Source organism: Cydia strobilella, chromosome 17 (genome assembly GCF_947568885.1).
Source record: "Cydia strobilella chromosome 17, ilCydStro3.1, whole genome shotgun sequence".
Lineage (NCBI taxonomy): Eukaryota > Metazoa > Arthropoda > Insecta > Lepidoptera > Tortricidae > Cydia > Cydia strobilella.
Genome location: NC_086057.1, coordinates 10,871,688 through 10,888,980, shown reverse-complemented (window position 1 = coordinate 10,888,980; position 17,293 = coordinate 10,871,688). Strand labels below are relative to the sequence as shown.

General features: G+C 39.8%; 1 protein-coding gene across 1 annotated transcript in view; it reads right to left on the bottom strand.

Annotated features, from left to right (window-relative positions):
* The window catches only part of LOC134748739 (dmX-like protein 2), an 86,344-nt gene that overhangs the window by 22,213 nt on the left and 46,838 nt on the right, over window positions 1-17,293 (bottom strand). Inside the window, exons 27-43 of the mRNA XM_063683515.1 lie at window positions 16,810-16,961; window positions 16,150-16,213; window positions 15,393-15,470; window positions 11,376-11,498; window positions 9,934-10,075; window positions 9,210-9,389; window positions 8,642-8,863; window positions 8,144-8,319; window positions 7,747-7,884; window positions 7,144-7,259; window positions 5,154-5,394; window positions 4,194-4,443; window positions 3,406-3,544; window positions 2,916-3,127; window positions 1,938-2,174; window positions 1,032-1,264; window positions 386-555 (exon numbers count right to left, since the gene is read on the bottom strand). Coding sequence (XP_063539585.1) covers window positions 386-555; window positions 1,032-1,264; window positions 1,938-2,174; window positions 2,916-3,127; window positions 3,406-3,544; window positions 4,194-4,443; window positions 5,154-5,394; window positions 7,144-7,259; window positions 7,747-7,884; window positions 8,144-8,319; window positions 8,642-8,863; window positions 9,210-9,389; window positions 9,934-10,075; window positions 11,376-11,498; window positions 15,393-15,470; window positions 16,150-16,213; window positions 16,810-16,961 — 2,873 coding nt within the window. The remainder of the gene's footprint in view (window positions 1-385; window positions 556-1,031; window positions 1,265-1,937; window positions 2,175-2,915; window positions 3,128-3,405; window positions 3,545-4,193; window positions 4,444-5,153; window positions 5,395-7,143; window positions 7,260-7,746; window positions 7,885-8,143; window positions 8,320-8,641; window positions 8,864-9,209; window positions 9,390-9,933; window positions 10,076-11,375; window positions 11,499-15,392; window positions 15,471-16,149; window positions 16,214-16,809; window positions 16,962-17,293) is intronic.

Genomic DNA, 17,293 nt, shown 5'->3' with positions numbered 1-17,293 from the left:
TCAGATTTCGGCAAGTTTCTAAAACATTTTTTTAGAAACTTGCTAGCAAAAAGTCTTATTGTAAAACTGAAGTGGCGCTGTTTGTAGAAGGTTTTAACAATAAATGTCTTTCTTTCTCTCTTTCTATTGAAGTTTCGAAAAAAATATTCTATATTCAGATTTCGGCAAGTTTCTAAAACATTTTTTTTTCTTTTTAGGCAACCCGGTTTCAGAAAAAGATGAGCTAGCTGTTCTCTCAACTGGTTTCGAAACTTTAGTTTCGACAGTGACCGAAAGGGATTTGGACGCCGTTTTATAAATATCAATTTTTTTCAACATAAAAGTCTTATGTAATTTTATCATACGATCAAAATAAAGTAAAGTAGTCGGCTGTTGTCCAGGATACCTGTCCGTGTGGTGGTGCTTGAGATGGAAGGTGTCGGAGTCGCACAGGCTCTGGTAGATGCAGGCGGAGAGCGCCACGGCGAGCACGCGCAGTGTGTGAAGTAGACGAGTCGCCGAGCCGCCCGGGATGCCCATCTCGCCCAGCGTGCTCAGCATGTCTTGTGCCACGGACTGTGCAAAAATTTGCGGTTACAAACCCGCTAATGTTTTAAAGACTGTACTTTAAGACCTTACCTTATAATTTCATCTCGACTGAGTCTTCTAAACATACTCATAGTTATGTCGAAACTTGTTAGAAATTCGAGTCATCCGTATAAACTCAAGTCCACTTAAAGCGTTATTTACTTATTCAGTAATCAGTTTTAGTATTTAATACATAATGTTTTTGAGATATTATTGCATGTGCCCATGTAAAATTGTGCGTGTTACTTAATGTTAAATATTATCATGTTGCTATATGTGAGATCCTATAATTGGCTCTGTATCACTATTTATGTCATTATTAGTATAGTTATAGCTTATAGCTGTTGGTTCTTAATGTAAAATAAATAAATAAGACTTCGGCCCTTAAATTTTAAGAACCCTTGTTATGTATCTGTCGTACAAAATACTATATTCTAATTCATCGTAATGTGGTAATGTGTAACCTGCAGGTGTCTGACGGGGTCCGCCACCACGGTGTTGTTGGTGGCCACCGCGGCGGCCAGCAGCGGCAGTGTAGTAGGGAACGGCAGAGGCGATAGTAACTGCTGGTGCTGTTTTTCTTGTCCCAGCTCTTGCAGTAGCAGTACTAGTTCCATGCGGACGGAGGCGAGGCCGCCCCCGCCTGCGCCTTGTAGCGAGCAGTACGATAGCAGTGTTCGGAGGAGGGTTTCGTTCGCTAAAATGATAAACAACAGCAATACATAGGGTGGTCCACGTTTGTATGTAATAAAAATACATACTTGTAATCCTTTCTCCACAAGGCTCCCTTTGTTTTATTATGAAGTAGTAATCTATGTGCAAAATGTTGACTCATTTGCTCATTATTTACTGGTCGCTCAACATTGCTTTAAAATTTGATATCTCATACAATAAATAAAAAACACATTAACCCAAAAATAACAAAATGACCGGTTTATGTTCTATTTAGTTGTAACGCTAACGAAATAGGGAAAAATGTAATAAAACCATTAAAACGCCTCCAGGTATTTTTTTTCTTTGGTCAAGTTCATTTCATACATTTTGGTATGGCAGAATAGCTTTATTTTGAGCGACCTCTAAATAATGTTTGATTGTTCTCAATAGGTTTACATATTTTTTATAAATGTTTGACTAAAAAGAACCACGCGGAGACAAATTTTTTTTGGACCACCCTAAAACATACAAATCCTCTTTATTGCACAATCTCAAAATAAATTTACAGGAACCACCCTCTGCACTTTAGCTTAAAAGTCCGCCTCCCCTCTAATGAGGAGCTGATGCAACGTCGGGCGGTCGGGCAGCGGTGGTGGGTCCGCGCATGTGATCTGCCACCGCCGAATATAACGAATTAACAAATATAAACAACCAACCTTTAAGCCACTTCTTCCTCCTAACCGCCCTCTGCACTTTAGCCTCAAAGTCCGCCTTCTCCCTTATAAGTAACTGATGCAACGTCGGGCGGTCGGGCAAGGGCGGCGGGTCCGCGTCCGCACATATGAGCTCGCCGCCGCCGGCCGCGCTGCTGGCGGACGCGTAGCCGCACAGGCGGCGGAGGGCTTCCACTTCGCGCTCCAGCCAGATGTACAGCTGGTAGCGGAGGTGACCGCCTGTGCATCCACAACGGGGAGATAACCAATCATCACTACATACTATAAAACAAAGTCCTGGATGTCTGTCCCTATGTATGCTTAGATCTTTAAAACTACGCAACGGATTTTGATGCGGTTTTTGTTAATAGAGTTTCAAGGTTTATATGTACATCAGCATTGCACTCGTGCGAAGCCGGGGCAGGTCGCTAGTATTAAAATAAATTGAAGCGCTTAAATTGTACAAGTTGCTCTTTAGTCGCGCCTAGGCAAGCGAGAAACGTGCACGTGCTAACGAGCCATCGAAAGAGACGAGCTTATGTTCAACAACGAGAGTAACAAAGATGAATGGTATGGGAAAATCAACAAACCAGATTTGTTTTTTATGCTCCTTATGTGTGAGTATAACCTAATATCTATAGTTAAATGGATGGTTACATAATGTCATTACAGATAAGTGGACGTCAATCCAGTTCTGATCCTGGGATTCATTGGAAATCGACGAAACTCCTCTAATTTTACAGGCACACATATAGAGATATTTGTAAGTACACATTGTTGTGTTGACATTTAAGGAAGTAAAACTGCTGAATCCCAATAGGCCTACTTTCCCTCTGGGTTGGAAGGCCACATGGCAGTCGCTTTCGTAACTAGTGCCTACGCCAATTTCTGGTATTAGTTGCCAAGCGGGCGCCAGGCTCCCATGAGCCGTGGCGTAAAGCGAGGTCAAACGCGAGGAAGAAGATAATTGTTTCCACTAACCATCAACTTCAAACCCGGTAGCAAGCGTGCTTAATTCCTCCATCAATATCTTGAGGCACGCCACGAACTTGAGTTGCTGCGCCATAATGTCAACAGATGGCGCCTCCTCTTCCTTCTCTTTCTCACTTTCAGTTACCCCGTTCACTTCAGCCTCTTCTGCCTTGTCCATCTTCATTTCTAGCGGAGGCGTGGATGCACCTGATGCTCCGGAACTAAACAAGTTACATTAATTAAGAGACAGAATAGGTTAATAAAAGGTAAGGACCGCGGTATGTGATTTTACCTAGGAATTGATTTACTATCGTCTACACTGTTAACACTTTCAGTGCCAAGCACCCCATTTCCAGTACAAAATTAACACACCTAGTGTTATTGGCAGTGAATGTGTTAACTGGGCTTTCGTAAGCCTTATTGCAAAGCCATAGGGCCCACCAGGAACGTTAGTTAGTACTTGTAGAGAGACACCCGCAAAATTGCAAGGTACCCTTACCCTTTGTCGTCGTCCTCGTCCCAGTCGAGCACGAGCTCGTCCTCTTTAGGTTTGCTGACAGGTGCACTCCAGTCCAAGTCCATTGTTGACGAGCCCCAGTCCATTTCTGCAGGCGCTGGTTCGGGGTTCGCGGTTTGTTCTACGAAACAAATAGTAATTAATAATTATTTTTTTAAGTAGTTTTAGTACAGATGTTATGATTTAATGTTTTGTAATACTTATAAGTTCGGCTTTAAAATATAGTGTTTCGTTTGCATCAGTCGGGTGCTTCGTATGTATAGTCGCCTCATCATCATCAACCGACGGCCATGGGCGCCGGACACGCACTCTCGCCGGCGACTTCAATACCACTTCTAAAGCTAACGCGGGGCAACCGCCTTTTGGAAGTCCAACCGTCACTCGAGCCGGGTGAAGCTTTTGTCGGACTCTTGTTGGAATATGATGTTTATGTAACTTATATAAGGCACAAGGCTGTGTTGACGCTACGCGCGTAGCGATGACAGATAGTCATTTCAAATTCCTTTAAAACTTACTTGTATCGTCAGGCGCCGGGCGGCTCTCGTCACGCACTCACGCCAGCAACTTTGATAGCACTTCTAAAGCTAACTCGGGGCAGCCCGCCTTCAAGTGTCCGTGCACCGTTTGGAAGTAAAACCGTCACTCGAGCCGGGTGAAGCTTTTGTCGGGTTCTTGTTGGAATATGATGTCTATATAAGGCACAAAGCTGAGTGTTGACGCTACGGGCGTAGCGATGGCGACTATTCATCTCAAATACGTTTAAAACTTACTTGTTTCGCTCGCATAGGTCAGCTGCCCCGTATGTATGGTCGCCTCGTCGACCGACGGCGCGGCCACGGGCGCCGGGCGGGCCGGGCGCCGCTCGTCCCGCACCCGCGCCGGCAGCTTCGATAATACTTCCAGAGCTAACGCGGGGCAGCCCGCCTTGAAGTGTCCGTGTGCCGTTTGGAAGTACAGCCGCCGCTCGAGTCGGGTGATGCCTTCGTCGGACTCTTGTTGGAGGAGGGCTATTGATGCTCCCTGTGAGATAAATAATAACTTGTTACAAACGCTATCAATTATTGTCCTGTGATGTATGGTCATGGACTCACTAAACGTACAAAATTGCGCGCAAGACTACAGGACGCTGCATAAACAAGACTATAAGGCGGTGTGTAAGCGACTTGCGGTAGGGTTGTGTCGGTTATGAACTAAGAACTGTTAAGAATTAATTCTCGTGAAGGACCGAAAGGAACAATCTATTTGCACGCTCTTAATCGGTCTTTAGGTCCTTTAGTTTAGTGCGATTGGAGAGCGCTTGACTGAGTAAAACGGAAAACGGATGGAACGAAACGGAGATGAAAGAACGACGTGACATGCCAAAGTCCGAGAAGTATGAAGGAAAATCAGATATGTTTCTGTATATTTTAATCATTTTTATTATGTTATGGTGTTTTCGACATATATCGTGCAATTTGGATTGGAAAAAAATCGAGTGTAAAACAGATTCAAATTCATTCCCAGCTCTCAACAACCGTACTGAACTTAAGGAACTAAAAGACTGAACTAGTTCGTTTGACCGATTGACTGAGAGCGGAGCGCTCTCCGTAGTGAACGAGCAGGCACAAGCCTAGCCCGCGGGAATCAATAGCGTGTTGAGGGATTCCCTATATCACTACAGTGGCGGCATTAGTGCTATCTCTGTCACTGTAGCAAGTATATGCGCGCGTAGAGCATAATAGCGGACTGACCTGACTGGGCAGATTGTGCCGCTTCAGTCTGGGGTGCGTGCGCAGGTACACATAGAAGTTGAACACGCTGGGCACGGGCTCGTTGTCGCGCGGCTCGCGCGCGGTGTGCAAGCGGCCCGCGGGCGCTAGTAAAGTGTCGAGGGCCTCGCCGTATCGCTTCAGCTCCCAAAGTGCTATGGAGCGCACGAATGGGTCGGGGTGTGCTCGCTCTAGGTCTATTTCACCGTCTTCGGTTTCACCTCTAAATAAACAAATGCTGGGTTAGAAGGACAATATAAAAACTTCACGTTCTGTCGACAAAATAGTGTTTAGTTTTTTAAGTTTTTTAAAGTTATATGCTAGTCTATAAGGTATATGTAATATGGGCCTTGTTGCCTGAATCAATTGAAATAAATAATATTTCTTCGTAATAAATGTTATCTGTATTGTGTGCCTAATAAAAATATGGAGCAGCTGTCAAGTAAAATGTTTGCAGACATTTTTTTGAAATTTAGCACATTAATTGCATTTGGACATGTAACATTTAAGTAATACAAATAAGGTAAAAACATATTTCTTCAATTATTTTCTAAATTAAGCCCGACCAAAAGAGACTTGAAGGAACTGTCATGACGTAATACCTCTCATGTCAAATGGTCCCTATTTGACATGAGAGGTATTAAGTCATACATTAATATAATAGTAGATTGTGTCACAAGGGAGCAAAATGACATATTTACGGCGAGGGCGTACAATTGAATCCTAAACGAAGCGAAGGATTCTATAATAGAATCCTGAGCGTAGCGAGGGATTCTAACATAGAATCCTGAGCGTAGTGAGGGATTCAAGTGTTAACGCCCAAGTTGAAAATAATTTTGCTACCATGTGACACATACTGCTTTTCACATCACCTATGAGGAAATTACATACTAACATATATTAGGTTTCAAAACATTATTATTTTAAGCAAAGATCGATACGGACAGTGCCAAAAATATGTGTACACGACCTTAGTATAGGTACATACTTCTGGCACTTTGTCCGTATCGATATTTTCAGACGTGACTGTAGTGACAAATTAAAAGTACCTACAGCTCATAATTATGTACCTAATATCTTTTCAAAAACAGCAGCAAACAACTGAAATGATACAATGAAAATCAAGTACATTATTTTTGTAGATTTTTCTGATAACAAATTAGCTCTTACCCCTTTGAACCAAATCTTCGGAAGAACACTATGAAGACTGATATCACTTATATTTATTATTATTAGTGTCGTTACCGGGATGCTGCTTAAAACATCTGACACAGATGAAAAGGCCTATTATTATTGATTTAAACTAAGTATTTACAAATTTATACAGAATACAGAACAGCATAATGCTTTGTGAAATATTTGTACAATTTTTTTTAAATATATACTTTTTAATTTGCATAGACAAGTATGGCTGCGTTTAAGAAGACCTAAAATGTCAAAATAAAAATTAAATTATTAAACAAGTTTTTTTACGTTTCTTTGTAAATATTACGCTAATTAATTAATTTACTTAATTTAAATATGATATTAATTAATTTAAAATACGTTAATTACATTTATTGTTTACTATTAGAACAAAATATTATTTAAGTTAGAAAAATTGTATGCACGTAATCGATTAATCGATTATAAAGAAATTGTAATCGATTATCTGCATACTAATTTCATATGTCTTTGTGTCAATATTTCATACTGGCAACAAAATGTCCTTGAACAGAAAAGTGCCACTTTGATCCCTCCTAGCAGGGAAGAAAAGTTCCCTTTTCGAATAGGTGATGTGAAAAATTTATTGTTATGGTAGCCGTCCTTTATTTTAAACAGTAAACAACTCTTCACTGATACAATTTAAAAGAGCACCACTCCGAAAGGAAAGAGTTGTTTCTTTACACTTTTTAGTTATTTTCTTCAAAAGTTAAGTTTAAGTTCATAAAATTTGACAGTAAGATTAAATTTAGGACAGTAAAAATGTTACCCGAGAATTTCATCCATTAACAATCTTTTCAAACTGGGTGACGCTGGGTTATCGGTCTCGTACAGCCTCGCAACAACCATGGCCAACTGCAAGTCGCCCAGTCGAGTTATCAGCACCTACATAAAACATTTCTAGTCACTGACATAGAACAAACATCAAAAAAAGTCAAGCTTAAGGGCCAACACAAAAATTGAAGTTTTTATATTGAATTATTACACGGTTTTACAAAGGCAAATGCTATGAAAAAATCATACGATATCCATCCTAGGTATATTTAGGAGGGCAGACTACAACCAAACCCTTAAAAGGTTAAAATTGGCTTGATAGAAAAAATAACGAAAACATGTCAAACTTTCATTTATTTTCAATTGTTTACTGTTACTCTGCATACCACAGCCATATAATTTTAGAATAAAATAGCTAGTGATATTACCGAGGTATTTCACTAGCAAGATTTTAAACAGAAATTTTCAGTTATTGAGGTAAAACGTTAAAACTCGTGCGATCGCCAAATGTTCCGTCGCGAGTTGATTTTTTCCTTTCTAATTTCCTGTCTTTACGCCCCCTCTTAATACTGTATAAATTAAATTCACAATAGTTTACCTCCAAGGCATCTTTCAGGGCTCCTCCGAGTAAGAAAAATGCGGCAGCGTGTTCAAAACGCTGTCTCCCGAGCAACACGAAGGCGTTTTTCAGCGCCGCTTTGCGCCAGCGATCCTCCGAAAAGTCGTTTGCAAAGAACTGTAGAGGGAACAGGCATTTACGTCATACTTCCTTGGAAACTGTATGTTTGGAAGTATTTTAACATTTTTATATGTAATGTAAAACTGATATATCTAATGAACAATGACTATATTCTAACTATTCAACATTAAAAAAATACACTAGTGTGATTCAGCGACTGGAAGTGTGCGCTGACGCGCCGTGCTTTCGGTATTGACAGCCTCTTAATGCCTTGTCTGAGAGCCATAGTTGTATGCCAAATAATACGAGTACTCACTGCCGTCATTTTCTCGTCTCTACTCGACCTGAACAGGCCCCATAGCAGCATTCTCTTCTTCATAGCGAGATAGTACAACGCGGCGTCCATGGGATCTTGCTTGGCCATGTAGGAGGCGCGGGCGAGCCGCTCCACGCATACGCGCAGTAGGTCGCCCCTTATCCACCAGCCTACGCCTGAGAACAAAGTTTACACATGTCAAATGCCGGCAAGTGGATCTGCTTATTAGGTACTGACCTGTAATTAGATTTTTTACTGTGTGCTATTACAAATTGTGATCGAAAAGTCGACAACTGTCCGGCATAATTATCGACTTCGTGTTTATCTAGTCGAATAGGTCGAGTGTACATCCTGGCGGGGTCGCCATGTGACGTGAGGCGATTTCGTTTTTTACATCTTATACAATGTACAATCGGAGTGTGAAAGTGGCATATGCACACGCTAACCACGCTGACCAAGGAATTCTCAACACAAAAACATAGTCGAGCAATTCCTTACCTAACTCTCTCATAGTGGTCCACTTGGGCTGTCCTTTAGAGTACCCCGGTATCAAAGCCAGTAGCTGTTCGTGTGTCTCTGAATGGAAGGCCCACACCAGGTTGCAGGTGCCCACACCGTTCCGCTGTAGGTTCGCGCGTTGAGCCAGAGGCAGGCAGCGGAGGAGATAGCCATAGTGCTTCATGGCGAGAACGAATCGGAGGCCGCAATCGTCTAAAGAGTCTGAAAGAATAAAGAAGTTGATTAAGTTAAGTTCGCGTCGCGTCCTTGATGCGCCGCGCGCGGCAGCACCAACGGGCTCTTATTTTGAACGTTAAGTTAAATTTCGACATTTCCCGGTCGGTGTCTGATTCAAACGAAATTTGGAGTATTTCCGTAAAGCAATAATATGTGCCTTGCGCGACATTGACGCGGGCGTTGCACGAAGCGTTCGGCGAAGTCAGCGTGGCACGTCATCACAGCCTCGACCAACACGAGCAAATGCATTTGGTCTAATGAATTCATCCCAGGCAAGTGCGCGTGGGTCAGCAGCGAGAGAAAACAAGCTGTGTATAATACTACAACTTACCAGGTAGAATCTCTTGTCCAGTCCCCTGTGCGACGTCGACGCGGGCGTTGGCGGCGAAGCGTTCGGCGAAGTCGGCGTCGCACGTCGACACAGTGTCGGCCAACGCGAGCAAATGCATCTGGTCTAGTGAACTCAGCCCGGGCAAGTGCGTGTGGGTCAGTAGCCGAGAGAGAATACGGCCTGTAATTAAATAATCAGTTGAAGCACGAGTGTGGCAAAGTAAATGATGTAGTGTAAATAGCGGTGGCGCCCAATACAATTTAGTATCTACTCCATAAATTCTGCGTCCATGTTGTAGTAGTACTAGTAGTAGTAGTAAATCACTTTATTGTACAAAAACAGGTACACATAAAATGCACATAATTTTTTTTGGTACAAAGGCGAACTTATATAGCGACCTATAAGGGTTTTCCAGCTAACCTTAAGTTAATGAGTGGAAAATTCGAATTAGACAAACTTACAGAACGTACAATAATATTTTAAAAGAAAAACTAAAATATTATATCTTCATGTAGTCTGTGTGTAGCGCTGTATCATTCCACGCAGACGAAATCGCGGGCAGAAGCTAGTACAAGATAAATCGTTAAGGCATTTTTGGCGTAGCCATAGTGCGTGAAGTCGATACAGTTCTATATTTTCGGTATTATTTTCTGTTTGTTGTGTGCATTAACCTTTGTAATTATTTATATGTGTAATGTCTTCTGGGTCTGGTTATAAGTGATACCTTGACGAGGTCCAAAGTGTGATAACAGCTGCCGCTCTGGCGGCATTGACGGCCGGCGATCGACGCATTCCTCCTCGTCTAGTAACAACGCGTCCAAGTCTTCATCTACGTCCATGGTCCCGTCAAATAGATCTCCGTAATCCTGAAATAAGTTACGCCTTGAACAATAATGCGTTTTGCCGCCTAGACATCAAAACTTGCTAAGACAAAAGAAATTTTGATTTGTAAAAATAAAGATTCAAATTAGAATGGACGGGAGAGCTCTAGGTGGCGAGATAGTAAAGTCTTACTACTATTTAAATAATTAAATGGGAATATAATTATTACATATTTTACAATTACAATTGTAGTCACCGTAAAATATGACAAAACTTCCGTGAGACACAGACACATTAAATATATTAATAACGGGTCACTCACGTGTTTTAAGTCGAAAACGCTCGACATGTTTGGAGTGAAACATGTCGAGCGTTTTCGACTTAAAACACGTGAGTGACCCGTTATTAATATATATTTAATATGACCGTAAAATATGTCCGATCGAACACTTTTCTCTGATGTAATAATACATTTTAATGTGAGATGCAACTGACATCTTTGCTGGTAGCTTTGTTTTGCTATTTAGATAGAGAAATTGCTTCGCATAGAGAGAGGTTACGCACAACAACACTTCCTATATGGAAACTGCCAGAGTAATTTTAAATTAAGAATAAATATTGGGACGTGCCGAAGACGGCTCTGCATGAAAGTAAAGTAAAGTAAGGCTTTTGTTTAACAGATCAGGGCCCGCGCTAGTGTTGGTATGTCGAGTGTTCTGAGTGAATTTGAAGAACTCAGCTCGTTTTTATTGTTGTTGAAAATAACTCGATTTAAGACTTAATTATAAGAGTGAAAAACCGAGTCGAGTCTTGAAGCAGAGGACTCAAAGGACTCGAGTCCTAACCAACACTCGCCCGAGCCGAAAAAATCATGTGAGAGAATTTGTACTATGTATAACCAGGCGTCTCACTCCCCCATTTCGTCGCGTCGCTATAAGTACCTGCTGCCGCCTCAATTTGGAGGTTTTGCCATAGTAATTGCCGCACACCGCTGTGGAACAGACGCCTGCACGCGCTTGCGCCGCCTTGCGCGTAGTAGACCCGTTTTGTTAGGGACTGAATCTTCTGTACCTAGTTCTTCTTCTTCCTCGGTCCCTCATTGCTGAGGATCGCGACCATGTATGCTCCGTCTCCATAGTGTGCGGTCATAAGCCACATGAGTCACGCACTGCATGTTGCCGCCAACCACCCTCTTCACACCATCAGACCATCTCGTGGGTGCTTTTCCTCGCCCGCGCTTGGCATCCCTTTGACCCAAGATAATCTGCCTTTCTAGGTCATGCTGTACCTAGTACTATTATATATTCTGTGGTATAACATAAATGGATAATGAGTGTTGCTGACCTTGGCCTCCTGTATTGTAGACGGATGATTGGCAGACTCCTTGTCGGCAACGAGCAACGTCCAGAGAGGGAGCGGAGGTACCGAAGTGATTTCTGCGTAATCTAGCTGCACGTCTTCTGTTATCTGTATTTAATAGATAGTATTATTATTGTCTATAAATAATGAATCGTTAAGGTGGTTCGATTTTCATACAAAATTCAATCTGCTTTAATTAAGGCACTACACACTATTACTACACAAATATTTGCTCATTTATCTACTTTCGAATATTCGTTTGCGCTAAATTAATAGAAAAACTTTGTTTCATACAGAAATCATACATAAATCAACGTAATTTTTTCATCAATTTTACGTATGTGTGTGTCACAAATGTCGTGTACAAATACGTTGCGTGCGGCGTTGCCACTATGACGTTGGCGACGTTGCCTGGCCGACCTGGCAGGATTTGCAGTGCCGTCATGTTTAGTGCATTTTTATTTGACAGTGTTGACACTGACACATAGGGTCATGTTTATTGTGTCAATTTGTTTGTATAAATTGAAAATTATAGCAACGTCTAAATCAAGTTACAAAAATCATCGGTGTTCTGGTCCGCGAAAATCCAGAAAAATTCAGACTCAATTGAAGCGGAATTCATGATGGTGAAGTTTCGTAAGGTAGGTACAGTTTCATTCCTTCATTGTACATTGTAATTTTCTCGTGCCGATCTTTTTAGAAAATAATTCTCACTTCTTCCGTAATGGTAGATATAAGCAGTGAACAATACCTATATAATGTAATTATTACTGTTTTGGTTGCCGAATAGTCAATGTGTCACTAACTCTAGGTTTTTTTAGGTATTGTGCAAAATGAAGAGGCATTCTTGGAAATAAAATGTTTTCCTTCATTAGCCAGAAAAAATCAGGACATCCTCACTGCAATAAAGTAAAATAAAACATTTCCTGGGGATGAAAATTATGGAATTTTGTCTATGAATGAAAAACACAATTATTACTAGGTAAGTAAATGATAACTTTATTAGAATCCATATTGTTGCATCATCTTTCTTCCTATAACATTAGAGATTTTGTGCTATCATGATATTATTTTTCTTTCAGGTACAGGGACAACTACGGATAACAAATATGAAAAAATGTTATTTCATTTGTTGTGTGAATCCATCTACACCAACAAGACATCCACTGCTGGACATAGGCCTCCCCAGGGATCTCCACAACGACTGGTCTTGCAAGACCGGCCAAAATATCGAGAAATAAATAATATAAATAAACATGATAAATATCCCGTTTTCTATAATAGTTATAATTAGAAGGCCATGCAATGTTGTTACTCACTGTACCTACTTGAATCCAAAAAAATATATATAAAAAAGTTTTAATTTTATTTTACAATTACTACTTTATTATTAGTACATTACGATACAAGTGCGAAAAGTAGGAAATTGGCAACGAGTGGCGATAAATTGAAACACGACCGAAGGAAGTGTTTTAATCGACACGAGTTGCGAATTACCTTTTCGCACGTGTATTGTACGTTTTACAGTACATAATTATGGCCCTTTACATTTTCGACATATGCACGTATTGTACTAATTACCGCACTAGGGCGGTAACGTATATGTAGCACCATATGTACTAAAAAGTATTTTACAGTACATATGGTGCAACTTTCTCGCCCTAGTGCGTAAAGAGCACTTTCCATGCATATGTCGAAAGTTTAAAGGGCCATATGTACTGTAAAACGTTGTACGATACACGTGCGAATAGGTAATTCACAACTCGTGTCGATTTAAAACACTCTCTGCGGTCGTGTTTTAATCTGTCGCCACTCGTTTCGAATTTTCTCTTTTCCGCACTTTTATCGTAAATAAATATTTCAAACTGCAAGGGTACGATGATAGATCTCAATTCAATATAATTTTGCAACATTTGGCATTATTAGGTTATAAATTGTATGGAGATGAAATCTATCATCGTACCCTTCCAGTTTGAAAAATACTATAGAGGCTGGGCAGTAAGGGATTGCTTTACTCGTAGAACTATATTTAGCTCTTTAGAAAAAAACTGATACCTGACACTTACAAACCTGGACTTCCTTGGGCTAGTGCTACTAAGAATCGTCAGTATTCTCCATCCTTTCTGAGTTGGAAGAACCCAAAAAGGTGAGATTTGTGAAAGTCAGGTTTTCAATATATGTGGCGTTTTCAACCAAACGGGTACCTACTTATTGTTGTCATATTTCCATAAAGCTTCAAAATGAAATCAACCTAATCGACAACCGACAATGTGGTACCTTTTAGTTCAAAACGTCACATATTTTTATAAAACGTTATAAACTAATTTATTAATAATACTGAATATCTGGGAGAAAAAGGAAACATAAGTAAAAACTCAAAAACCCAGAGATAAGACCTAGCTAGATCGAACCCCTTACAGCAAATTTCATCGAAATCTTTAGAGCCGTTTCCGATATCACTGAAATATATTTCGGTTATATCGGAATCGGACAAGAATTCGAAGAATAAAAGGTATAAGAAACATAAGATAACACAAAAAGGACAAAAAAAGTACCCCTGACGTACCAGTCTCGAACCCGAATCCTCTTGCACGTATTTCCACGAACATACCGCAACGTCATACTTACACTGCATGAAATTGTCTACTACAAGCATCACGGAAACACTGTTTGCATGTGTGAGTAATAGTAGGAAATAGCATGACAGAAACACTCTGTCGACTTTAAAAGTGTTTTTTTCACTAATGAAGTATTCAATGTTTATTATAATAGTTCGATATTTATGTAAAGAGTGCGCTAAACATACTTTTAAGTATACAGATACCAACACTATTCCACAAAAAAATAAAACCTAAAAATTTGCGAAAGTGACGCCATCTAGCGGGGTTTAAGCTTTGGGTAACCTAGTCGAACCACCTTAAGTTATCATACGCCTGATTGGTCAATAAGGTCGATTTCTAATAAAGGGTGCTTTTACACGATGAAATTAGCACTTTTGGCTTGGAGTAGTGGATTTTAAATGCCAATAGCACCTTATTGACCAATTAATGTAAAATACAATCTCATATATATATATAAAAAACTAGAAATAGAATTAAATTACTAAGTTTATCTCGTCAATTGTCTGATTAATGAAACTTACGTTCAATTTGAAGAGTATATATTGAAAGAGTGAAAACTGACATAAACGTAACAATTCGTGTTGTATATTTTATTTTATTTTATTTACATATAAGAGTACGAAATTAAAAACAATATTGACGTAGGCTCTTTATCTGCAACCATTTGAATCGATAGATAGATTTCGCACAGACATAAAATGTTGGCGATTCTGTACAAAATGGAAATGAACACAACATTGATGTATACAAAAGTAAGCAAAAAGGATTGAAAAGGGGGAACACAATGCAAATGCCATTTTTTTTCGGTACCGTCATTCAACATCATCATCATCATCATCTTACCAAAATACTGCAGTTAAGTTGCCAAAAATACTCCTTCAATTAGGTTTTTGAAAGAATACTCCTGAGATCGGATAGTAGTAGACGTAGTAGGAGGTAGGTATAAAAACTAGAGGCTTGAAACTATTTACATATAAAACAAGTAAGTCAAAGAAAGTCCTTCTAGAATTCAATTTGAAATTTAATAAACTTTTATCCAGCTTCCTTTAAACACAATACTTTTTCTGTATTTAGATTCTAGTTTGTCAAGTCTGTAATATTTATCGTGTCCTAATTCCACAGACATATGCATAAGAAGATATTTAAATAAATAAATAAATATTATATGACATTCTTCCACAGATTGACTAAGTCCCACGGTAAGCCCAAGGAGGCTTGTGTTAACTTAAACTTATTTACTTTGCATACCAAAGAATGTGTTCTATAAAAAATAGTGATGACTTTACATCTATGAGCAATGATGGGCTCTTGTTTTTCATACAAATCGCAATAGATATGGCATCTCTTTAAATATACGTCAGTGGCTAGTTTCATCACTTACCTGAGCAACGCCATCTAGCGGCGAAACGGCGCCAGCAGCGAACGACACCGAAAGAGTTCGCGACCGCGACCAGCCGCGCTGTAACACACGTGCGACATGCAATGGCGTCTGCGACTAAGAATCGCGAGTGGGGCGACGCTCCTCAATGTTAATACGTTCCGGTTTGTATCATGCGATTCGCTAAGGTTTAAGATTGTGAAGTGTCACGGGAAGTGATTTTTTTAATTAAAGGGCGTTGTGATTCTAAGGGATTTTAATGTAAGCTCAAATTTTTGTTCTTTATTTTTCCAATATATCTGCAACAAAACTATATGTACTCTACTCAAATCAAGTTTTATTATACAGTGTAACAGTATACTAGTTTGTCATTTTGGATTGCCAATCAAAATTTACAAAGTAAAAGTTTTGAAGAGTAGACCGAAACACAATATGCAAGCTAAGCAAGGTACGATACAAAATATCCGATATACTTTCATACTCATGCTAATCGCTCAGTATAAAGCTAGAGTTTAAAATCTGTACATATTGAGTAAATGATTACTTTGACGACACAAATAAAAGTTGAGAAAGTGTCCAAATAAGCGTAAAGGCTAATTATAAAAGGGAAAGTGATTTTATCTGGTATATTTGCTTTCTATTCTTTTATCGACAAAATCTTGACCGATGTTACAGATCGATATTTGGAATAGAGCAGGTGTGCTTTTCTGACATACGCTAATATGCGTGCCACGCTAAAACAGAATGTGTGCGTTCATACCTGTTTGGATAAACTGTCTTCATCGCCCTGAGATCCTCGTCCAGCGCAAGTACCGCCGATACGTCTAATAAAATATTAATGTTGTTGTGATGTATGTACATGTATAGTACAGCAGGTACATACATAGACACGTATCACAGCTGATCGCTCGGTCAGGTTAAGATTTCTATAAATAATTCCATGTCATAATTTGGTAGTAGTTGTAACTTGTCTTCGAATATATCTTTGAATACGAACGGACGTGCATTTGCCTTTTTCATTTTTCCCAATATCCCTGGCTATATATCTCAGTTGTGTAATGTGGTAATTTTTTTTACATAGTGTAATAAAAATCCCATGAATGATTATGTAAAGTAACCGACTTAACCAATACTACCATTTAACGTAGACGCAGTAATAATCCTTGTGTTTTGGAAACATTCCCGATGATGTCCCTTTCTTACTAATATAAATTATTATATGTAGCCAAAAATCCACAAAGACTTGTTAACCTTACTCGTAATTGAAAGCATGAAACTTTTGCAACTTTAATACTTTCTTCTTTACAAATATACAGTGACGTTGCTAATTAACTTGAGTAAGATCGATAACTAGGTAATATACCGAGATATATTGTAGCAATTAATTGAGATAATTAACCGAATATTCTCATTATCTTACCTCACCAAGTGAGCGAGGATAGCTTTAACCCATCGTATTTTTCCGCTGTTAAGCAATTCCATAAGCTGCTTCGGATGATACTGTGGCAATACTGGGCAGGCCATCTGAGATGCCTCGAAGAGACCATAGTCCGGCATGTAGTCGAGCAGTGGCTGCGAAACAACGAATAGTTAAAACAATATAGTACAAATAAGTGATTTGTAATGGATTGTAAAGGCCGACACCGGCTGCGACATACGTAAGTGCGTCCAGATGTTACGCGTACCATTTCCGAATCACTGTCCCGCTGCACATAGTCTTCCAGTCCAATATTGCTATCTCATTCCACCGCATAGCTGCGTCCCTTAAACTGGCCTACGCTGGGCCATCGTGTAGAGGAGCCATTGCATAACCCAGAATATTTAGCGAAGCTTTCGCAAAAAGGCGAAAAAAAAGGTGGGTTCACCAGTTCAAATATAAATTCTTTATTCGTTGATCATAGGTG